The sequence below is a fragment of the Neopsephotus bourkii genome, unplaced genomic scaffold, assembly GCF_033783945.1.
Source record: "Neopsephotus bourkii isolate Nb327-2 ecotype Australia unplaced genomic scaffold, CSIRO-AGI_Nbou_v1 NB_1189, whole genome shotgun sequence".
Taxonomy (NCBI): Eukaryota; Metazoa; Chordata; class Aves; order Psittaciformes; family Psittacidae; genus Neopsephotus; species Neopsephotus bourkii.
The window spans coordinates 120,761-145,545 of NW_026901674.1; the positions used below are offsets into that span (position 1 = coordinate 120,761).

Here is a 24,785-nt window from a genome sequence, read left to right on the forward strand (position 1 = left end):
AAAAATAACTGGAGTGCCAGAAATTTGCTGTCCATTTGTGGAGGTGAATGCAGTTTGTTCTGATGAACATGAGCAGGGCACACTCCATACCCACTCACTGCGTGAGTGATAATAGAAAAGCTCAGTGTTAGTGATGGAACAAAAGCACTGCCATCATTCAGGTGCCACTTCCACTTTTGTGAAATGAAGGTTGCAATACATAATTTCAGATGGTTTTGATAAGAAATAATGAAATTCACTAAAACAAACTGTCCATTTTTACACCAGAGGTCTGGGGAAGAAAATGAGGCTCCCTCCAATACTTTGGAACCCACTGACCCCAAACCTCACAGATTTCAGGCACAGAAAGACAACTTGCACACAGCTTCAACTCCTAGATAACTTCAGCCCCAGAAATCTCTTCAATAACCATCAATAACTCATATTTTACTTAGACCTAGACTTGTATTTTACTGCCTTTCAGAAACGCATCCTGCCAGGAAGATGACAAGGGATGGAGAATCCTCCACTGCCTTTGATTGATCACTCCAGTGTTCACTTCCCACATCAGTGCCCTGTTCTCTGCTCTGCTTTACACTTGTCACTCTCCAGTGCCGCCACCATCTCCTCTTTCCTTTGACAGCTACAAACTTCACCCTACATGGATTCTCCTTCACTATCACCAAGGGGCATCTCTAAACCTTCCAGGCTCAGATCTCACCACAAACCCCTTTCTCTCTGATGACTTCAGTAGCATTTCTGGTTTGGGTTCATCACGTCTTTGTTTTAAAGTGTAGAGGAGGGGAAAGAAGCAATATGGGAAACACTCCACTCATCAGTGAGTCAGGAAGTCCTCTCCTGACCACTGCTTCAGGCGCACATCCTGAGACTATCTAAAACCCACGTTTTATCACTGATCACAGGAGGTGTTCACACTTTGTTTGCCATAAACCACTGTGTGCTCTTCAGAGCTGCTTTTACTAGGGACAGAGCGTCCTGGGAGTCAGGCCACTTCCTACCTTCTTTGTTCTTCCATCTGAGAGCTGGATTGTTTCATCTTTATCAAAATGGACTTTGGTTTGTTCAAGCACACAAAGGAACCAAGTTGGTGTGTTTAACAGTGATCAGAGGGTTGCACAGCTCTGCCAACTGAAGCGTCTTCCAAAAACTACACACACAGGGATCCCAACCCCTCATCTGGATGTCCTTTCTCAAATTAAAGAGCTCAGAAACCAGCTTGTTTTGCTTGGCTTTGGAAGTGAAAAACATGCCAAGCTGATGGCCACAAGGAAGTAGGGAGCAGCTGTGATTCATTTTGGACCTACCATCATAGCCGGTCAATTCTGATTTACCGAAGAAGGGCAATATGCCGACTCGCGTGGAACACAGCATTCTGCAGAAGTTACTAGGCAAGGAAAGAGATGGTTTGAAATCATCCTTCAAGAAAGATTCAAGGAGTTATGCTCAGTTTAGGGGGTTTCCAGGTAGTATTACATTAGGAAAAGCTCTTCCCTGTGAGGGTGCTGAGGCGCTGGCACAGGGTGCCCAGAGAAGCTGTGGCTGCCCCATCCCTGGCAGTGTTCAAGGCCAGCTTGGACACAGGAGCTTGGAGCAAGCTGCTCCAGTGGAAGGTGTCCCTGCCCGTGGCAGGGGTTGGAACTGGGTGAGCTTTAAGGTCCCTTCCAACACAAACCATTCCAGGATTTCAAGATTCTAAACACATTCAGTAGGAGACATTCTGTGGCCCGGTTATAGGCGACTTCTTACTGCACCACAAGTTCCAGGGATGTGCAGAAGTAGCCCAACAGCCAACTGATGTGAGCAGCAACTAACCCCAACCTCACATCAGACACCTTGGCACCCAGAGGCTACATCTAGTTAACTACAACACTGCGTAGAACCTTCTACTCAGCCCGTAAATGGATCAAGTCAAAATCACATGTGAGGCTTGCAGAGGAAAAAGCAGCCAGAAATAATGGGTATTAAAAGGGTGACAAGGTTTTTTCTTGCATGTTAAAGACTCATTTGATACGGCAGCCGGAAGACTGATGTTAATCCCCAAAGATACAAGTTCACTGCTTTCATTGAAACGACCTGCGTAAGTGGCCAGACTCTGCTTAATCTTCATTAATACACTGGTGATACTGAGGTTTGGATCTTTAATAAGTTCTTAAGGCTAAAAGAGAGCAAGCAGTATCACAGATGTTCACTTAAAGTCTTCTTGCTACCAACTCCTACCAAAATCAGGGTAAAATCAGGTTTTAATCTCTCACTTATACTCTATGTATTGGCTACGTTTGCTCCTTACAAGTGGTCTTTGAAGATAATGCTCTTTGAAGGTGTATGATAAAAACACCTTGTGGGTTTTATCTAGAAACACATTTAAGGAAGCAAATACGTAAAGAAAAGTGTACTAAGTCAAAAGGCACTACTGGAGAATCTTTCCAAGTCTGTTCAACACTGCAGGAAAAGGCACCTCCTGCAATTAAACATGGAGAAGCTGCAATTTAAAGGTTTAACAGACAGAAACTTTGCCACCAATGTGGAATACGGCCTTGAAGAAGCTGAAGAGCAAAACCACTTAGATGGTCCTACCCAATGCCTCCCATATTCTGACTGAGATATAGGTGCCAGGTAAGTTACTCAAATCCTTTCTTATTTCCTGGACTAAGGTGGAACATTCGTTAACACAGGGAAGCAAATACATTGGAAACAGACTGTGGTGCTGGTACCGCCATTGCAGCCTTATGCTGACGGTCAGGGATTCAGTTCAACTCATTCATCTTTCATCAGTGCTCTTCCAAAGGGAAGTGACCTGGTAACAGCCACTCGGGATCAGCCGTACAGAGCCCTCCCCTTTGTTACAACGTACAGAAAGTCCTTTGAATTATTTATGGTAGCTTTAACAGCCTCTAACTGCACATCCTTCTGAAACCAATGTCACATCCCCGTTACACAGTGCATGTAGCGACCCCTCCTTCTGTTGTTAATGAACAGAAAGCACATCATATTTAAGGACTCCACCTCCTCTGCCTCCGTTCCAAGACCATTTTCTCTTGAGCACTTCAATTCTTTACAATCCTCCACTGATCACATCGAATTCCATCCTCTCAGAGACACCATCTCCCACTGACCTACCACACAGTCGGAAGCAACACCAATGGAAGTCACGCCAGCACCAAACTCAGGAGGGTATATAAAGACTATTATTAAAGCAGAAATCAAAATGATTGTACCAACAACTGTCTTTGGGATTTACAGAGATAAAATGTGAAAGTTCACCCATGCAAAATACCACAGTTGTTCTATAGGGATTAGAACTGAGGTTTATAAAGAATGCAAATCAAACAGGCTTGACTGCCACCATAAGGGGATTGTGAATGTGTCCCTATATTGCTGCCAAAGAGAAAAGAAGTCTTCTCTTGGTCAAAAAGGACTATGTCTTCCATTTGTTTGAGCTCTTCAAAGCAGGATGCTCAGAGGAATGCTTCCAGAGCTCAGCTGAAAGCTTAATCTTTATATATATATATATACACACACAGGAATAAATGCCAATTCTCACCATTTCTGATCCAAGGTAGGTTTTTAATATTTAAAGTGTATTATGCAACTACAGTTTTGGATGCAGATGCCCTAAGCTCAGTATTTCAAGGTGAAAACACTCCCGCTTTGGTACACCTCTATAGCTATATTTATGTAAGGAACAATTTGCTATGTCCTGTATCTTACCTCTTTTGACAAGGTTATCCTTGCTTGAACTATGCCTCTGTAAGATCCTTTATTTGTAACATTCTTTCCTCCTACTTCTCCTCTATGGTTCATTCCCTGATATAAGCTCCAGGTAAAACTCTGCTAGCATTGACAGAAGGAAATTAATGCATAAATTCAATCTGATTCTGATCCAAGAGGGGTCAGGCTCTTGCTTGCTCATTGTCAGTCCATTTACTCCCCCTACTATGCTGACACTACAAATATGAAGTGGTACCTGTTGATCACAGGGCATCCTTTCAACCACAGACTGAATTTTAAGCTAGGAGTAAGTACTCATGGCAACTACCCAGCCCCATTAACACTCATCCCATAATTACAGAGTATGTAGATAGAGGGAGTTCGAGCTGTATTCATGAGCACTACGGATAGTCTTAATTACAACTGCACTTAGTTAAAACATACACAGGATTTTATCAAATATAATTTGATAAATGCAAAAGGAATAATTAAAGTTGTTAAATATCATCTAAGGCACATTCATCAAAACAGTAATTATTCACATTCATGCTGTAACTGAAGAAGTTTCCTGTGGGTATGGCTTCGAAGACTAATCCTTCTGCGCTACTTCCAACCCAACCCAAGCCAAACTGAGGGAAGTGGTAAAGTCTTGTACCCTTATACAGAATAAATGTATCTATTCTGCATATTATTAATAATTCCTGTGGTAACACACAAAGTCACAATAACATAAACCTTGTGACTTCCTTTCACTGTTTGCATCCCAGCACTAGAATATTCTGTAGGAATGATCTCTATTTATCACCATTTCTTGCTCCATCAATAGCCTTGGTGATCCGTTATCACCTTCTCACAGTAAAAACCATCAGTACAAATCAAATTGATGCCTGAAGACGAAAGTGAAGTTAGTGGGTGACGCACTAAAGACAAAAATAAGACTTCAGGATGTTTGCCAACACAAGCACCACCATGAGCCAAGTAAATGGGACACCAGTAGGTAAAATGTTATGTGCAGGCTCTGTCCTCCGCACAAGTCAAATAGCACTGTGTGCAATTACAGAGAGAAATACAATTAGAAAAGAAATAGGAGATCAAATAGAGAATGGACTCGGATACCTGGCTAACAAATGAACTCATTTTCAAGAAAGAAATCATTGCTTCAAACCAAAATGAACCAAATCAATGTAGACCAGGATGACCACACAGACAGATGAAAAACCTGGTCTGCTCTGACCAATTCCCTGTGCATCAGTTGCCAGATACAGACTCATAAGGAAGAATACAGGCAAACACACAGTAAGTCTCCAAAACCACACTAAGATTTATCCCTGGTTTAGATATCAATAGGCCAAGCTAATTTTCATTATTTAGAGCAATATTATTGACACACTTAAATTCAAATGCCGTAATTCAAATTATGTTTACAAAATGTAAGAATTTGGGGCTTTATACTTCAGTCATTCAAATACAACCACTACCTTGGTGCCTTCAGTTGTAGGCCAAAAACGCAGGTAAATCCTTGTAGGGTGAAATGATTGCTAATAACAAACACACAACTCTTATTCCCACACTTTTCAACTGGCTAATTACAAATAATACGTCATTTTGGTTAACAGAGACATCTCAAATCTGGCTCATCACAGGGCCACTGAGATTTTGGAGTACTTCTTTCTCCCCCTATGTAAGCCACCTAAAAAAAAAATCACAAGCCAGTTTCACAGCTTACTGAACACGAAGACAGTTACAGAAGGTTTTGATTGCTTTGGGTCACCTGGGATTGAAATCCTATTACAGTCAGGTTCCAAAAGATGTGACAGAGGTATTTAAGTTTACATCAAGAGACACTTACAATGAGCTCGGAATCACGTCCCATGGAAATGACTGTTCTGTTTACTGTCCTCAATAGCTTCTCCATGATTATCTGGACATGTCGTTGCGTTGGCCCCTAAGGAAAAGGAATAAATTAGTGGTAACTAGATGCAACAGACACCAATACAAGTGAACTACATCTGTTTGCCTTTAAATCTGTCTTGTGGAAGTTAAATAAAACACTGCTGTTGATCAAAAGCAGAAAATCAAATCTCCCATTTTAACAACCACCACATAAAGCCCATTTTATTAATATATGTCACTGATAAGTTGACAAGTAACATTAGTTATTTCAAAGAAAAGCAAGTCCCTGGAAATCTAGCAAAGCTCACAGCATTCAGTTACCTCATCATTTTATCTTCCCAGCATCCAAAGCCTACACGCATTACCACATCTTGGGGCTGTTCTGCAACAGCCCAATTAAAGGAAACAGGAAAGCAAAGCACAACACTTTGGTTGAGGAACTGCAATTTCAGTCAATTGTAACTGCAATAATATTTATGTATTAGAAGTAATCTGCAACTTAAGAGTTGAACACGAAATATTCAGTGCAACCAGCTTTTAAGAACGAGGTCAGAAGCCTCATGCAGAATGATGCCACCAGGAACTGAAGCCAAAAACACATGAGAAGAAAGGGATGAGCTCTGCTCGAACTTGTGCTTTATAAACAGGCTTCTTCATGGCTCTCACTAGTCTGAAGCAGACGACTTAAAAGGGGTCTGTGAGAGGGAAAGGGGAAACAATTCCACATCCAACATTTGTGCTTTACCAGATAATTATCTAAAGCTAACAGTGTCTTTGTGCTGATCTTTGATGAACCAAACATCTTGATTAACCACTGTCCTTCCTGCCCTGGATCTGTGTAATAACCCACATCTTATCACTGGACTGTGCTCAATTACCAAAGGCTAAACACCATGAAAAAGAATCATAGAATCATAGAATAGTTAGGGTTGGAAAGGACCTCAAGATCATCCAGTTCCAACCCCCCTGCCATGGGCAGGGACACCTCACACTAAACCATGGCACCCAAGGCTTCGCCCAACCTGGCCTTGAATACTGCCAGGGATGGAGCATTCACAACCTCCCTGGGCAACCCATTCCAGTGCCTCACCACCCTAACAGGAAAGAATTTCCTCCTTATATCCAATCTAAACTTCCCCTGTTTAAGTTTTAACCCATTACCCCCTGTCCTATCACTACAGTCCCTAATGAAGAGTCCCTCCCCAGCATCCCTATAGGCCCCCTTCAGATACTGGAAGGCTGCTATGAGGTCTCCACGCAGCCTTCTCTTCTCCAGGCCGAACAGCCCCAACTTTCTCAGCCTGTCTTCATATGGGAGGTGCTCCAGCCCCTGATCATCCTCGTGGCCTCCTCTGGACTTGTTCCAACAGTTCCATGTCCTTTTCATGTTGAGGACACCAGAACTGCACACAATAATCCAAGTGAGGTCTCACGAGAGCAGAATAAAGGGGCAGGCTCACCTCCCTCGACCTGCTGGTCACGCTCCTTTTGATGCAGCCCAGGATACGGTTGGATTAAACTCTTAACAATATCAATTTATTATCTATACAATATCTGCAAAAATGTGACTGGATAACAGCGCTACACTGGATGTGCCTCAAACAGTAGGAACCATCCTGAGATGTCACACAACACATCCTCATCACTGGATGCCTAAGAGGAAGACTTGAGAGACACTGGTTTGGGGAATAAACAACAAAGAACACCTAAGCCATCAGGAGTTACCTGCTCAATTCATTCCACTCAGATCCATTTCTTTTACTTGTTAATCATCACAGAACCGCACAATACTCACCACATCCTTCTTGTACAGCACTTCCAGGATGTTACTCAGCAGCTGGCAACAAGCCTCCAAATCTTCTTGCCTTTCCAAGTGATACTTCAGCTGATCTGTCATTGTTGGCAGCAAGATTTCCCTGCAGTCTGCACACAAAACACAAGGTTACATACACAGCTTTAAGTAACTTCATAGCGCTGCCTAAATAGCCAAGCTGCTTCAGTGCTTACACAGGATCAGATAATCTGGGAAAAGATGATAACTTCCAGATTTCCACTTTCCTTTCAACCAAAAGCATGAAAACCTGCTAAAACTGTGAGCAAGTGAAAATGAAGTCATGAGGTTAAGAATGCCTGGATAGGAGCCACCCTCCCACCCATCCCAGTTCTGCAAAGTACTTGAGTGGTCCCACTGAAAGAGGTAACTGAGAAAGGGCAAACTGAGAGATAAAGCAGAAGCTCTTCCCTGTGAGGGTGCTGAGGCGCTGGCACAGGGTGCCCAGAGAAGCTGTGGCTGCCCCATCCCTGGCAGTGCTCAAGGCCAGGTTGGACACAGGGGCTTGGAGCAAGCTGCTCCAGTGGAAGGGGTCCCTGCCCGTGGTAGGGGCTGGAACCAGATGAACTTTAAGGTCCCTTCCAACCCAAACCAGTCTGGGATTCTGCGACTCCCAGGTCATCGGTGATCACAGCCTCCAGCCTCCTACAGAGCAGGGAAGAGTTCTAGGAGGAGCAGCTCCATGAACTCCCTCCTAGGGTAAGATACAAGCACAAAGGCTGGCAATCCTGCTCCCAGATACTGCACAACAGGGAAAAGTAAAGGTCACCGACTGCAAAACAGCAACGAGAACCTGTGCTATAATGCAGAATAGAGAGCACTCCACCCTCACGAGATGTTAGAGAGGAACTGAAAGACTCATCCTCATCCTGCCTTGTAAACTCACACGTACAGGAGGAGAAATAACAGTGTTCAAGTATACCCAGCCTCTAGTAGATCAAGAGAAATACTCGTCAGTCTTAAGTGACTTACATAAGTACAATGCACAAGTAGCCTCTCATTCAAAGAAAGTTCTTTGAAGAGTGTAGAGACAGGGCTTGGAGCAAGCTGCTCCAGTGGAAGGTGTCCCTGCCCGTGGCTGGGATTGGAACAGGATGAACTTTAAGGTTCCTCCCAATCCAAACTGTTCTATGATTCTATGAGACCATGTTTTAAGTGCATCCTATCTTGATTACTTAGACATACGAAAGAGGAAAGTTTAACCTTCCTCAGCCTGCCTGTCACAAACCCCTCCTGGCCCTGATTAATGGGCAACCTTGATAAATCCATAGTATATAACATTAGTCTCCTGCTCTAAAGCCAGCTCACGAGGATGATGCACAATGATTACAGACAGCGGTAATTTGACATCTGTTCTCTACTGCTCAAGTCCAACCCCCAGTGATTAATGCCACAGGAATGTGCAGCAAGAATAAAATATTAATCTTTATAAAAGGATGCTCAGGAGGCATCAGCAACTCCAGAGCATCCGAGCAAGGACTTCCAATGAAGCACTGGCACCAGAACTCTGCTGAAGCCAAACACATGCAACACATTTTCGTCAATTTAAAAACATTTCATTTGGAGGGACATTGGCAAATGCATTTCTTCATTTTATGGCTCATTTAGTTAATGTAGCCAGGAAAACACAACCTGTGCTTACTAACCTTGCTGCCACTACAGCACGGAGGCAAAGATTGCCATTTCAGTCATAATACAACAATGAAGGGGGCCTATAAGGATGCTGGAGAGGGACTCTTCATCAGGGACTGTAGCGACAGGACAAGGAGTGATGGGTATAAACTGAAACAGGGGAAGTTCAGGTTGGATCTAAGGCAGAAGCTCTTCCCTGTGAGGGTGCTGAGGCACTGGCACAGGGTGCCCAGAGAAGCTGTGGCTGCTCCATCCCTGGCAGTGTTCAAGGCCAGGCTGGACAGAGCCTTGGGCAACACGGTCTAGTGTGAGGCATCCCTGCCCATGTCAGGGGGTTGCAACTGATGATTACAGAATGGTTTGGGTTGGGAAAGACCTTAAGATTATTTTAGGATTATTAAGGTCCCTTGCAACCCAAACCATTCTATGATTCTGTTATAAGAACTCTCATAAATGCTATATGCTGTCTACTCATATTTAATAAACTAACAATTTCCTAATGGAGAAATCACTGGATTTCCTAACCAAGAGTACAGCAGCTACACAGCTCACTTGGTAATTAGCTGGAAGTCATTTGTAAAGCAAAGCAACAGAGAATACAAACAACTCCATGGGACAAAGCAAATCAGACAAATCACTATTTACACAAACCCAAGCTTGTGACGTTTGCAAGGATGCGATGCAACCACCACCCGCAAGGAATTACATACTGAGAGCTGAAAACATGCATCAGGTTATTAGAGACTGCTCCACACTCATTTATAAATTCATACTTATATTTAGACATAACCATACAGGGGATTTTCACAACACAATCACTTCAGGTGCTACCTTAAGGAAATGCTGCCTTTGGTCTGGGGTTTGAAGTGAGTGGGGTTTGGAAGGGAGAGGGACACGAAAGGAAGAAGAGCTGGAGGGTTGGACTCAAGCAAAAGCTTTACAGAAAAGGACTGTGTGTGCACTGTAACAGATTAATGTAAATTACTGTGGTAGGGGAATAAGTGTTACTTAATACCTGCTTTTAATTCTATATGGCCATACATAGTTATTTTTGTGTAATTATTATATACTCAGAGATATGTTTATACAGATACATACAGTATCACATTTGTATGGCATACATAAGTAGATATTGATATACTTACGTCCTAAGGCAAATACCTAGATATTTGTCCACACCGGTACATTTAAGGCTGTATTCAAGTCTCAAAATCAAGTAACTTGCTGTTTCAGGATGTTAATCACTGGCAATTTAAAATGCTTTTGAGCATGCAAAAAGCTGCATCCCAAGTAACACAGACGAGCACTGGGGTGTTTCAATGACCCTTTGGAAGCATCCAGCCCCTATGGAAAGGGTTTCTGACAATCTTAAAGGTCTTTTCCAACCTAGCTGATTGTATGGTAAGTTTCCTCTCTACAAAAATCAAGGAGCAGGACAGAATCAAATGAACTCCTCCAAAGCAGAGACTGCACATCTCCCTGCTCATAACTATCCCCTGTCCTGATGATACCCTCTACCTGGGCAGTATCATACAACCACAGAATGGTTTGTGTTGGAAGGCACCTTAAAGCTCATCCAGTTCCAACCCCCTGCCATGGGCAGGGACACCTCACACTAGAGCACCTTGCTCCAAGCCCTTTCCATTCTATGAAAAGTCACCTTTGATTTCATAAGGAAACCTATAAATTGCACATGACAGAACCAGAAAAGAAGTGGACACATTTTAAAGCTGTATTTTGGAGCCTTGCCCTGGGTTCAGCCTCGCCCTTTTTAAAGCCATACAAACCACAACACCTCACTACATTCTCATCCAAGGTCCCAAACTCAGATTCCATAATGACCTCTGAACCATTCATCACTCCACATCACCCTTCAAGCACAATGCTTTAGCAAACTATTTCACACCCCTCTCACCCCCAAATCCTTACGGCTTCCCAAAGGCATGTCTTTTGAATTCCAATTCCTCGGGAGACACCAATGACTCTTCCTTCACCTCTCAAAGCTCACAATTAGAGCACGTTTCCCCAGGAGAACTACACTGGTGAAATGCTCTTTGATTTTCTATGCATTTTACAGCTTCCCATCAGTTCCACAGCCTCGCACTGTTTATTGCTTTTAGGAAAGGAAAGCTCCTTTCTGCAATGTGATCCAGGATTAGTGGGATACTTCTATGAAAGCACTGCCTATCAGATGAAAGTTACTGAATCAATGAGGAGGAGGAGGGAGTCAAAGCACATTGGAGTAATAAGAACTCAAACCCAAAGAGCAAGGGGAAGAAAGGAATACCTACATTTATCAAAGGCTGTTTAATTTATTTTCAAGTGAATTCCAGTGTTCAGGGGGGGTTCCCAGCCCAACTCCCTCTCCCAACACAGGCTTTGTAGTGAATTACGAGTGGCAAGAGGAGCTTTTAAGATGATGCTTTGTTTATTGTCACACACAAAAGGAGACACCCAAACGTGCCGTGAATCTCCACTGCAGCTCTACCAAAGCAGGCCAGGTTTAAGACACCCTTGACAGCCAGTGACACGAAAACCCCTTGTTAGGAGCCTCCTGATAAGATCCAAGCCCCATTAAGTAGCAGTGTTCAGTCAAGAAACCTTGGCTGAGTTCAGACTAATGACCCTGCTGTTAAACTGTATGCGTTTGCTTTTCTCAGGAGCTCAGTAATGTTGGACTGTACCTTCTGCTGCAACCCAAATGGCTGAGGTAAAGAGGTTTAAAAAGCCAACCAGCCACGCACGATTCCTCCTTTCACCTCTGACAGTGAAACTGTTTGACTAAGGGAAGTCCATGACTAATATAGTAAATACATAATGTGCCTCTATAGACTTCCTTAGGAGAGCTTTTTATAGCCAGAACTGCTTGGTTTGACTTAGCTCCTATCTAAGTAAGCTCAGTATACTCCATGATATTACTGACTTCTGCCCCAGAGACCTTGCAACCTAAAAGCAGCCAGAAGGAAAAAATTACTACACAGGCAGCGAGCTGAAAATGAGTGAAGGAGTAACACTGGGGGCATATAGGGATGCTGGGGAGGGACTCCTCATTAGGGGCTGTAGTGATAGGACAAGGGGTAATGGGTTAAAACTGAAAGAGGGGAAGTTTAGATTGGATATAAGGAGGAAATTCTTTCCTGTGAGGGTGGTGAGGCACTGGAATGGGTTGCCCAGGGAGGTTGTGAATGCTCCATCCCTGGCAGTGTTCAAGGCCAGGTTGGACGAGGCCTTAGGCGATATGATTTAGAGCAAGGTGTCCATGCCCATGGCAGGGGGGGTTGGAACTGGATGATCTTAAGGTCCTTTCCAACCCTAACTATTCTATGATTCTATGATGTACGTATCTGAAAGAGCAAAGATGCTCTGAGAGACTATTAGGATTTTACCAGGCCCCAACACCAGCGACTCCATCTCCATTCCTCCTTTTTATTCTTGCAAACCCTGCTATTGAGAATAAAACCATTTGGTTTGGCTCATCAGGGCTGAATAATTTCAACAGAACATCCCCAAAGTGAAGATCAACCTGAACCACCTTTGGACTTGCTGGTGCAGCACATGGGGACATGGCTACTAGACTCTCAGAGATTCATTCTTTACTTCATCACCATCCATAACCACAGGAATTACATTTACAACCTTGTTACACCTTGTCGCTCAAATGGGACTATAACTGTACTGAAGGCTTCCTTAGGGAAAAAGCTCTATCTCAATCCTGAAAGGTTCAGAACCTCCAGGATCTTTTATCCTCCAGTCTTAATTCTCAGACTTCTTTCACTCAAAGTCAGAGGTTTAAACATGCACATAACATGTATCGTGTACAGCCACTAATTTCACATGTATTTGCTATATATCATTAACTTGGAGAATAACCTCACTGGAAATTCAGCCCAAATTAAGTGCCAAATTGCAAAGCTCAATTCTTTGGACATCATTCTTCATTGATACTAAATCAAAAAGGAAACTTCAAGTGGAAAGAAGTAGAAAGAACACCACTATTTCGTTCCGCAGTGGTCAGTACCAGCCCCACACAATATCCCACCTTCTACCAGCCCTGCCCAACTGCAGTGGAATTGCAGCTTTGTGAAATGAAGGAGCATAACAGGTTACAGCAGATTGGCTTGGCTTCATACTTGTTTGCCAAGAAGAAAATAGAAGCTACTAGATCCTGTGCAAGTCACACAGCTGTGGTAGGAAAACCATGCAGATGAGACCCTCGGTGCCATGGGTTAGTGGTGGTCTTGGCAGTATCAGGGAACAATTAGACTTGATGATCTTAAAGGCCGTTTCCAACCCAGTTGATGCTGTGATCCTGTGATTCCCTGATCTGGTCGAAGACCTGCCAGTACAAAGCCAACCCGCCAAGATCAGTTTTCACACTGGAACCAGAAGAGTTTCTTGCATCAGCACTGTGCATCATGTGGTCCCAGCACTTCTGATCAGACAGAAGAACCCTTTCAGATTTTCTTTATCAGTCAACCATTGCCCATTTGCTCTCTCATTACCTCCTCTGACAGCACATAAACAGTTTAGGTTATTTTAACTCGAGTCATCTCAAGAAAGAATAACATGATTCACCTTATATGAAGAAATCTGTAAGACAAGTGCTTGAAGTTATCTTCCACTGGCCCACTAATGTAAGAGAAGAAAATAAGCGACATGAATGAACAGCACACTGAGAAGTCTATATTACTGGTTTTCTTCAGCCAGGGAAAACTTAAAGGGAGAGAATGATGCTTCAGAAAGGAAGGACATGAAAAAATCCATTTTCTCCATAGAACTTCACCAAACACAGAAGCTGAATTCATACCTTTTGATAAAATAAAGTTAAAACACATGCCAATAACATGGGATGCCTAGTGCCCTTTTAAATTAGAAATCACAACTTTTTACTTTCATAGAATCCCAGACTGGTTTGGGTTGAAAAGGACCTTAAAGCTCATTCAGCTCCAACCCCTGCCACGGGCAGGGACCCCTTCCACTAGAGCAGCTTGCTCCAAGCCCCTGTGTCCAACCTGAGCTTGAACACTGCCAGGGATGGGGCACCCTGTGCCAACATCTCACTTCTTTATGATTTATAACCTGCACCAAGCATCAATTAGCATTTTCTCTTGTATTTGAAACCTTGTACTTCTAATGGAAGGACTTCAGCTGGGTCCAACCTCCACCATGTCTGGCAGCAAGGACAAACCCTGCGCTAGCAGAGGCCTGCAGACAACGAATAATGTGTCAGCTGAATGGTTGCAAAGGTCCTGCTTACCATGCTGTGTGAAGAGGTCACTGTGAACTATTTCTATCAGGCAGTAGAGCTTCTGGATTGTGAGCCGGCTTACGGGAACGTTGAGGATGAATTCAGTGAAGAGTTTGCTATGTAGAAAGGGGCAGGTAAAGATACATTAATCATTACAAAACACACAAACCTCCAGTAGAACAGAACAAGAGAAACAACTACACACATCTGGAACAAGCAAACTATTTTTTTCCAGGTGTAAAGGAGTTTGACTGTATATAACCACAGATTCCCAGCCTGGTTTGTGTTGGAAGGAACCTTAAAGCTCCTCCAGCTCCAACCCCTCCACAGGCAGGGACACCTTCCACTGGAGCAGCTTGCTCCAAGCCCCTGTGTCCAACCTGGCCTTGAGCACTGCCAGGGATGGGGCAGCCACAGCTTCTCTGGGCACCCTGTGCCAGCGCCTCAGCACCCTCACAGGGAAGAGCTTCTGCCTAAGAGCTCAGCTCAGTCTCCCCTCGGGCAGGTTCAAGCCATTCCCCTTGGCCTGTCACTTCATACCCTTTAGTTTTTGTGCCTCTCTTGTATCTATCTCATCTTTTTCCCAGTGCTTGAGGTGAAACAGGCCAAATCCTGGTAGTTTCCATTTGGCCCCTTCTCCCAGTACTTTTTATTATCATGCATAAAATTTATGACTGAATCCAAAAGCACCACAGTCAAGATGTACCCCTTCAGCCCACAGGAAGCATCAGTGTACATGTAAAGAACTTCACAACACAGGAAGCAGTAAGCAAAAGCCAGGTTCCTCAGTCCACTGGAACATTAGATGAGGATTATACTTACCTATTTCACTCCTATTTCATCTTTTTCCTCATTTTGACACAACAGATCACAAATGAAAGCAGGCAAAACACAGATGGGTTTGTGCAATCAAGTTAGATTATATGTTCTATTTTTCCCAACATAATCACCCTGTAGTTGCACTGTGAAGGAGAAACTGTTCTTTTTGACCTTTAAAAGTTCTCCTGAAATACTGGTTTTGATTTGGTTTCTCTATTGCTTTTTTGCTCTAACATCTTCCTCTTCCCTTTTCTCTATTCACTAACAACGTTCCTGTGTTGATGAGCTACTGTCAATCCAGCACCAGGGTTCACTGAACAGAGTTCTTTACATTAAATTCATACTCGAAAGAGTGAAGCATCAAGGTGTGCTGGCAGTTGCCTGACTGATAATTCTTGCTATCTTGTGACACGGCTGTAGTCAAGAGGACTGCAGTGTTTGTCAGGACATTTGTCAAACCTCAATGCAGTACCTGTCACTTGAAAACAGGCTATTTGTGCAGCCCTACAAATATCTGCAAGGGAACAAAGGTAATAAAGCAAAGTGATAAAGCATCTCAGGTGATCATATATCATTGCCTCTGCATGTGTTTCTATTAATGTGTGTCTATATATGCACGCACAGTAAAGATGCACACAAAGTTCACACTACACATTTCATTGACTCTACTCACCTCAGTTCTTTCGGATCAAATACTAATTTCACATCATTGACAATAGCTGGCAAGTATTTAAGTGCTGCCCCCTAAGAAAAACAACAAATAAACAAGATTGAGATTCATGTATTTAAAAGGCAATGCAAAGACTGCAGAGAGAGAATGGCACAAGTGTAGGTTCTTCTGGCTTAACCATTCTCTGCTGCTTCAGCTGAACCCCTGTGCCCTACTCTTGACAGATACTTCCAGGGGTAAGTTACCTAGACTGAAACTCAATGAAAATGAAACTTTGAAATCATAAAGATGTAAAAGAAAAAGGCATGAAAGTGGAGTAAGCTGGCAAAACTGACAACACAGACTGAAATTAGAGACTTGTAAGATCTTCTCCTTACAACACATTATAGAAGCTTTTTGGGGCATCGATACACAACCACAGAACCATAGAACAGTTTGGGTTGGAAGGGACCTTAAAGCTCATCCAGTTCCAACCCCTGCCACAGGCAGGGACCCCGTCCACTAGAGCAGCTTGCTCCAAGCCCCTGTGTCCAACCTGGCCTTGAGCACTGCCAGGGACGGGGCAGCCACAGCTTCTCTGGGCACCCTGTGCCAGCGCCTCAGCACCCTCACAGGGAAGAGCTTCTGCCTAAGAGCTCAGCTCAGTCTCCCCTCGGGCAGGTTCAAGCCATTCCCCTTGGCCTGGCCCTACAGGCCCTTGTCCCAAGCCCCTCTCCAGCTTTCCTGCAGCCCCTTTAGGCACTGGAGCTGCTCTCAGGTCTCCCCTTCAGGAGCCTTCTCTTCTCCAGGCTGCCCCAGCCCAGCTCTCTCAGCCTGGCTCCAGAGCAGAGCTGCTCCAGCCCTCGCAGCATCTCCATGGCCTCCCCTGGACTCACTCCAACAACAGATAAGCAAATGCTCTACCTAAGAAACCTTAAGGCAGAAGTCTTTGGTTTTAGTCTTACCCTTATTAGCTCATATTTAGCAGTAGCTGTTAACGGTACAAAGAGCCACAGGAGCATTGCCTTGCCTGTATGTACAAAACCACTTCTCTATTTTCCAACAGCCACACTTCTTTGCCACAACCCTGCTCGTTTTCAATCAAATTCCATCCTTCTTGAATGCAAGGTCAATTGATTACAGGCACAATATAACCTCAAGTAGCCAGCATGCAAAGTTTGCCAACACTTGGGGATCACTTCTGCCAACAGCAAACCCCCCAAGCACATCAATAGCTAAGAGGCAGATTTCCAGAGTATCCCAGTGTTTATTCATAGGCCAGTTAACTGTGAAGCTCCATCATCCATCATCTCCACATAGGCTTAAAGGACTACTTCCACACTCAGAAATCAAGCCCATAACTGTATTTATGCAAATAGCCCCTTTATGTACAGGCTTCTGCGTTCTGATGGATAAGGACTCTAATGACCAGTTATAAACCACAGCCATCGCTGGGTTTTTATTTGCTGATCATTCAAATGCGCATAGCAATAAATGTTTAGTAACACACACTAAAAGAGAGCTTGCATTTTATATCTTGGATTCAAGTTTCACACTGAGCTGGTGCAATCATTAAAATTAACACTGTAACAGCTTACATCAAGTACTAGCAGGTAAAACTATTTACAGCATCAATTTAAAGCCTGTAGTTACAACAATTATCAGCAATTTGACTTCTACTTTATGGGCTGAGCAATTAAAGTTTAATATCTTAAAAAGTAAAGGAAGTTGTGGAAGTGTTTTCCCAATTTCCAATCACATCTGACTCCACTGTGACAGGCAGCATCGCCAGACAAATAGGTTCTGCAGCCACGTGATTAAATCTGCATGTGTGTAATCCAGGTCTATATAAAAGCCTCTTGTCAATATTAACTCTTGCCATAGAGCAGCTCTCACTGTAGGTTTTACTCTGTTAGAAGCTGCAGCTGAAGTAGATCTTTTGGGAGCAGTAGCATGGTTGCAGTGCTGGTTATTCCCAGGTACTGGAACACAGAAGTGAGGAATAGTAAATTCAGCAGATATAAAACCTGTTTTCATATAACATCAGGAAAAGAAAACCAAACAAGCAATCTGGTTTGTTATCCCCCCACTGAAAGAAGTTAAATTCGATTCTTTTCCACCTGGACAACGGTTCAAATTCCTCATTGCTGCAAGAAGGACATGGCAAACTAAATGAAAATCTTCACTTCCCTGTTCTAACACTTGAAAATCCAAACCAACACTAGAGCAAACACAGTAATGAAGAGCCTTCATGCTCTGGTTTTTAACCAAGCAGGTTTTTGCACCGATTCCCATGTGATCGCATCACATACACAGCTGGAAACAGCAGGCAACTGACTCAGTCAATAATTATACATAGTTCTGAGCTGGGCTGCAATAAAAATGTTGCTGCCCAAAGGGGCTTCTCTCTGTGGAAAACAAGTGAGAGATTATCACTGCTCTACCAGCTTACCAAATCATTCACTGCAAGTACCACAAAGCACACAACAAGCAATGGGGTAAAATAAAAAGACAGTGCATCATGTGAACAACATCTGTATTTTCCCTTTTAGCGAGTTAAACTTCCTGGAGCACTCACTGTTATACCAACTGTTGGGATATTATTGGATGTTTTCTCCTGGGATGTGATTCACATACAAGCCGAGGATCAGCAAGATGACAACAAGTGCACGTCAGCCTGTGAGCTAACTCCAAGTACATCTCATCCCTTACTCCTCCCTCTCCCCACCACACACAACCTTACACACTTACATATAGGTGTTATGTCCCCCTTATGAATGCTGCATCTATGGATAAAAGTTACTATATCACAGCCAAAGAGCATCCATATGAGGATAACCATTAACTGACACTTAATACATGAACCAGCTGCCAATACAACCTATTGAACTGCAACGTCAATGAGCATAGTGCTTCAAGGATACCCTTCTAAACTATAAGAAAAAGCAATTAAGCATGCCAAGAAATAAAACTCATTAAGTGAGAATAATAAAGTCCAGAAAAGTCAAAGCTTTGCCTTCAACAGAATAAATTCAGCAGTAACTGATGGTCACAGCCCTCTTCACAGCCAATACAGAGGACGAAATTCCAAGGTTTCATCATTCCACACAATAATTGCAACTTATTCCTTAAATCATCACCAGCACCTCTCCAGAGCAGCCAACCCTCACAATCCGTAAGATAAATCCATTGATGTACTTGTAATGACTGCATTGCCAATGACTGGACTTCTTTAGAGCAGCCAGTGAGATAACATAGGGGATTTTCATGTTGAAGAAATGTACTCAGTGATGGCTCACATCAAAATGTTTGTTGGGAGGGGGAACCTTCAGACATGGTAAGAAGGCAGAATAAACAAGACTATGTATGACAGAGGTGTTGCTTCTACTTGTGATCCCTCTGAACATCAGTTCACTGCCACAGCTCTTCTTTGCATGATGATGCATTTCCAGACAGGCTTAATGAGACAAGAATGGGATCTAACAATAGAAAAATCTAGCACATTCCTCACATATAAATTTCTATGATTGTGTAAGCTGCATATGACTGAGTAAACTCCATTTATTTTTCAAAACAACAAAATAAATCCCAAAATTCCCAACTGCCAAGATTACCTGGAGGAGCTGCCTTAAGAACAGCACCCAAGGTTCTCATTTCTTCATGAAGATGAGGGTAGCTAGACACTGGCACAGGGTGCCCAGGGGAGCTGTGGCTGCCCCATCCCTGGCAGTGCCCAAGGCCAGGTTGGACACAGGGGCTTGGAGCAAGCTGCTCCAGTGGAAGGGGTCCCTGCCTGTGGCAGGGGTTGGAGCTGGAGGAGCTTTAAGGTCCCTTCGAACACAAACCAGTCCCATGAACCTATCATGATTCTATGAAGATAGGTCTCTACTAGCAGTCCTCCCAGAAAGAGATGGGAGGGCAGATGCATAACTCCTCTTCACATCCTTAGGCAAATGTAAGCTCCTCAACTTCCATACTGGGGAATCCCACCAAGGCCCAGGCAATCTGAATCTTTCCTCACTTATATCAGAAGTGACTTTAAGCTACTTAGGAAGGAAACCCTAGTTTTCTCCACGACATCATGTAAGCCTATCCTACAAGCCCAGCTCCCTTGAAGCCCTCCATAGTTTTAAGTTGGGGAATGAAAACAGACAGACTACTACTTCCCATGGAGTCTGCTTCTGCAGACCTTTATGTTTGCTGGACATGACTTCACTCATAAAAAGCAGCACTACCTTATGCATTCAGTCACCAGTATCCAAAGTCACCTAAGTCCACCTTTTGAAAAGCCATGTATATTAGTTTCAAACTCTGAGAACCCAACACCATAGCAAGCCATGAAGAACATATCTATACAGAGGTAAATATGCTCAGAAACATGCTTAAGAAGCACTGCAAGATTAGTACAAATACAGCTTATTTTATATGCTGCTTGGAGACAGATCTTAAATATGGTCTGTCTCAAAGGCAGAAAGTGATGCTGCAGTGTGTGCATTCAGCAAGTGCTGTTTCCAAGCATCTCCATTACTTTGTCACATCTGGTAGCACTTAGTATATCGGAAAGCTTGTGGAGTAACATAAATTACATACTCTTAAAAATGTTACCACACTTGAGCTAACACTCTTATGTATTAACAGAAAGCAACGCAGAAAGGGGAACAAAAGGATGGCACAATATTCATAGAATCCTAGACTGGCTGGGTTGGAGGGGACTTTCAAGATCATAGAATCATAGAATTATTGTGGTAGGAAAGGACCTTAAGATCATCCAGTTCCAACCCCCTGCCATGGGCAGGGACACCTCACACTAAACCATGGCACCCAAGGCCTCGTCCAACCTGGCCTTGAACACTGCTAGGGAGGGAGCATTCACAACCTCCCTGGGCAACCCATTCCAGTGCCTCAGCACCCTAACAGGAAAGAATTTCTTCCTTATATCCAATCTAAACTTCCCCTGTTTAAGTTTTAACCCATTACCCCTTGTCCTGTCACTATAGTCCCTAATGAACAGTCCATCCCCAGCATCCCTGTAGGCCCCCTTCAGATACTGGACAGCTGCTATGAGGTCTCCACGCAGCCTTCTCTTCTCCAGGCTGAACAGCCCCAACTTTCTCAGCCTGTCTTCATACAGGAGATGCTCCAGCCCCTGATCATCCTCGTGGCCTCCTCTGGACTTGTTCCAACAGTTCCATGTCCTTTTTATGTTGAGCACACCAGAACTGCACACAATGCTCCAGGTGAGGTCTCACGAGAGCAGAGTAGAGGGGCAGGATCACCTCCTTCGACCTGCTGGTCACTCTCCTTTTGATGCAGCCCAGGATATGGTTGCTTTCAGGGCTGCAAGCGCACACTGAAGCCGGCTCATGTTCATTTTTTCACTGACCAGCACCCCCAAGTCCTTCTCCTTGGGCTGCTCTGAATCTCTTCTCTGCCCAGCCTGTAGCTGTGCCTGGGATTGCTGCGACCCAGGTGTAGGACCTTGCGCTTGGCATGGTTAAACTTCATGAGGTTCACCAGCCCACCTCACAAGTGGCTCAGCCAGGTTGCAAAACACCTTTAAGATCATCAAGTCTGACCATTACTAATTCCAGCCCCCTGCTGCTCATGCTCTGGGGATCAGCCCATTACATGTAGGGGTTCTGGGCTCAAGCACACACTGAAGCCGGGTCATGGGGAGCTTCTCGTCACCCAACACCCCCGAGTCCTTCTCCTTAGGGCTGCTTCATCCAGTCTCTACCCATCCTGTGTTTGTGCTGGGCACTGCCATGAAATTGCACCCGGATACTGTACCCAGCATCCTTCTGCCACTTGGTAGAAGGCAAATTGTCTGCACAAACACTTCCTTGTCACAGGAAAGCACACTAACTTAACACGGGGTTGCCTTTAAGTAGCTTAAAGTCACTTCTGATATAAGTTTGGATAACAGGCAGACTATAGGAGTTTTACTCATTTACTTCTGTTTATGGCAGAGTTGAGAACACTAAGCAATCTCTTCATCAATACAAACCAGGAATTACAGCTGTGATAATAACACTGGTCACTGGTAAGTGAAAACAGAGCACTACAGGGTACAACAAAGCAGTCTTGCAAGAACACACCATTCTTTTATCCCATTCTTAGGTTTAGACTGACAAGGAATGTCAAAACCATAGTAACTAAAGCTTCTCTCCAGCAGTTATTGAAGAAAACTGCAGTAGCAACTTCAGGTTGTCATTAGACTGAAAAATGAGATATTAAAGGATATGTATTCCAAATAGCATACTAGGGTTTGCTTAGGATTTAAGCTCTTTGTACTACATAAAAAGCAAAACTATGTCACTTAAAAATGACATTTTCTGAAGTCATTCATTTCAAACTGCACACCCAGTCTCAAAATTAGGCATAAAACCCTTGCCAAATACAACATATTCTTATGAACCATTTCATTTAATGAAGCAGAATTTGTTTTACCTGACTCAATTTGAACAGGATTTTAATGTTAATTTTCAGCTTTCGTGTCATTCAACACAAAGCACCAACCTTCTACCCAAGCATCATCCTGACGCCACCCTGTTGAAGCTCATCCAGCCAAATCCAGCCCTGTCAGCAGCTGGATGAAACGATTCCCAGGAATACCTCAGTTTATGAACTGCTCCAGTCTACAGCAATCATTTGTTCCAAATCACAACCGCATGAGTGCCTCTAGCACAAAATCCAGTGTAAAACAGCACTAAGCATGCTCAGAAGCAAAGTGGCCTTGCAGTCTCCTATAGATTGTGTTTGTTGCCACTGTAACACTTTCTCATGTAGGTTCTAAGAGCCACAGAAACCTCAGTCTGCAGATACATTTTGTTACCCAGCTCATTTTAAATGATGGTCATGAAACACTCAACATGTTGGAAAAGACCAATGCAGACCAATGCAGTCTCTTTTTGTTCTAGGCACCTCAGCAGCTTGTAATGCATGTCCCTATCTTCATTTAAATGTTTTCTTGTGGCTTTCGGAGTAAATGCTTCATATTAGAGTAGGTAAAAGCACAGAATGGATACTGAGAAATATATATCCTGCTTTAGAAGTGACAAAGATTATTATAACACCACACACACACACACACACACACACACACACACACACACAAGAGAACTTGCATAAGTGAAACGTTATCACCTTCCGTCTCAGCCCTGTGGTCAAATTACAGGATAATTTTACATGCACAGTTACTCTATCAAGACCATTTAAAGCACAGAGAACTTGTCTTTTCCCAGGCATCCTGAGCAGCAGCACAAAGTCACACGTCACAGCAAACGTTAGAGCACATTGCAAGAACCCTGCTGAGAATCATTCAGCTCCCTCCTCCAAAGCCAGCCCAAATCAGACGGTCCTCATCAACCCGATGCAGCTGGCTCAGCTGCCCTTGTTTCCAAGAGATGCAGGAATAAATTACCAGGACACATTTGCATTTTTATCTCAAATTGAAGCATCGTGTTAGGCTTCAGCTGAGCTCCTGCTTAAACACTGAAAGGTTAAGGGAATAATTGTCACACACCCAGCAGCAGGAAGTAAGAGGAAAACCAGGGTAGCTCAACTCCATTGGAGCCATTATAAAACCATGAGCGCGTGCCAAATGCTGCACACCTTAACTTCAACAGGGGAAGCTCGGGTTAGAGATAAGGAAGTTCTTGACTGTGCGGGTGGTGAGGCATTGGCACGATTAATGGCAGTAATTGTTGGAGAAGCAGAGAGATTACACATTGCTATTTTCAAGTACCAGTTTGGTTTTAAGAATTGCTGCATTAAATCCCAGAATCCCAGCCTGGTTTGTGTTGGAAGGGACCTTAAAGCTCACCCAGTTCTCGGGCAGGGACACCTTCCACTGGAGCAGCTTGCTCCAAGCCCCTGTGTCCAACCTGGCCTTGAGCACTGCCAGGGATGGGGCAGCCACAGCTTCTCTGGGCACCCTGTGCCAGCGCCTCAACACCCTCAGCTCCAGATACAAATTCTCCCCTACGCTATGAAGTTTTGAATAGCTATAATGCTAACAAAGGTACAAATTCATGATCTCTTTATGTCTCTAAACCCTTAAATCCTAGCACAACTCTCACAGTTCTTTTGAGGAAATCTTAATTTTAAATGTACCCAAAACCTTGAAAATTTCAGAAAAGGGGCAATTTAAATGCAAAAATATTAAGGAACTGAAGACCTGAGCTACAGTCAGAAACAACCCATCAGCTTCCACAAGGACATAAACATGTGAAGAGATAAAGAGTAACTCTTGCTAAGAACTTCAGACTACAGCCATTCATTCTCCCCTGTGCAGTGTCAGCTTGAAGGCTACTCTTAACAGATAGGCTGGAGTAAAGCAGAATTCAGGATAACCAGCCCAAAGAGGAGAGTTCCCAACATTCCATGACAACCTGTCCAGTGGCAGTTCTGCTTCCTGTTGATAAACTATCAGAAGAGATTACAATTTCTACAAGGAGAAATAGAAACATGCTAATGTACAAATCAAGCATCTCTCTCTTCCAATGGGAAGCACCTTCATTTTCTGTGCAGGTCAACTTCTTATCTCTCCAAACAGATTGATTTTGCACACTCTTAGTTAGCTTCCCCAATATATATATATTGAAACCAATAAAATAAGCTTTAAACTGCTACAGCCAGATCTGCTGATTTTAGCTGCATAACACAGGGACCCAAATTTATCTGCCTATCTTCACTAGTTTCTATACAGCTTCAACAGAGTATTCAACAGCACAAGAAGTGCTCACCACCATTTCAAGAACATCCCTGGACCTCGCGTGCAAGATGCCAATGCACCAAGGCTATCTAACCAACAAATCACACCCCTGACTTGTTCTTATTGTACCTCTGGCTGAACCCCAACACCCTGGTGCTTCCCGGGTTGCCCCTGCACATGGAACCAATGACCCCAGAGAGCTCTCAGTTATGACTCCATGGTGTCCTCCCCAGACTGCAACTGTCAGCTGCAAGTAAAGCATCCCATAGGGATTAATTCACTCTTCCTG

At 43.6% G+C, this 24,785-nt stretch overlaps 1 protein-coding gene across 3 annotated transcripts in view; it reads right to left on the reverse strand.

Annotated features, from left to right (window-relative positions):
• Window positions 1-24,785, reverse strand: part of LOC133218045 (dedicator of cytokinesis protein 1) — a 180,076-nt gene that overhangs the window by 80,305 nt on the left and 74,986 nt on the right. For 2 of the 3 annotated variants that reach the window (XM_061364081.1, XM_061364082.1), the window contains exons 24-27: window positions 15,805-15,875; window positions 14,322-14,428; window positions 7,397-7,524; window positions 5,558-5,653 (exon numbers count right to left, since the gene is read on the reverse strand). In XM_061364081.1, coding sequence (XP_061220065.1) covers window positions 5,558-5,653; window positions 7,397-7,524; window positions 14,322-14,428; window positions 15,805-15,875 — 402 coding nt within the window. Of the gene's footprint in view, window positions 1-4,471; window positions 4,753-5,557; window positions 5,654-7,396; window positions 7,525-14,321; window positions 14,429-15,804; window positions 15,876-24,785 lie in introns of those variants that run through there. The other variant, XM_061364084.1, reaches the window with a different exon arrangement.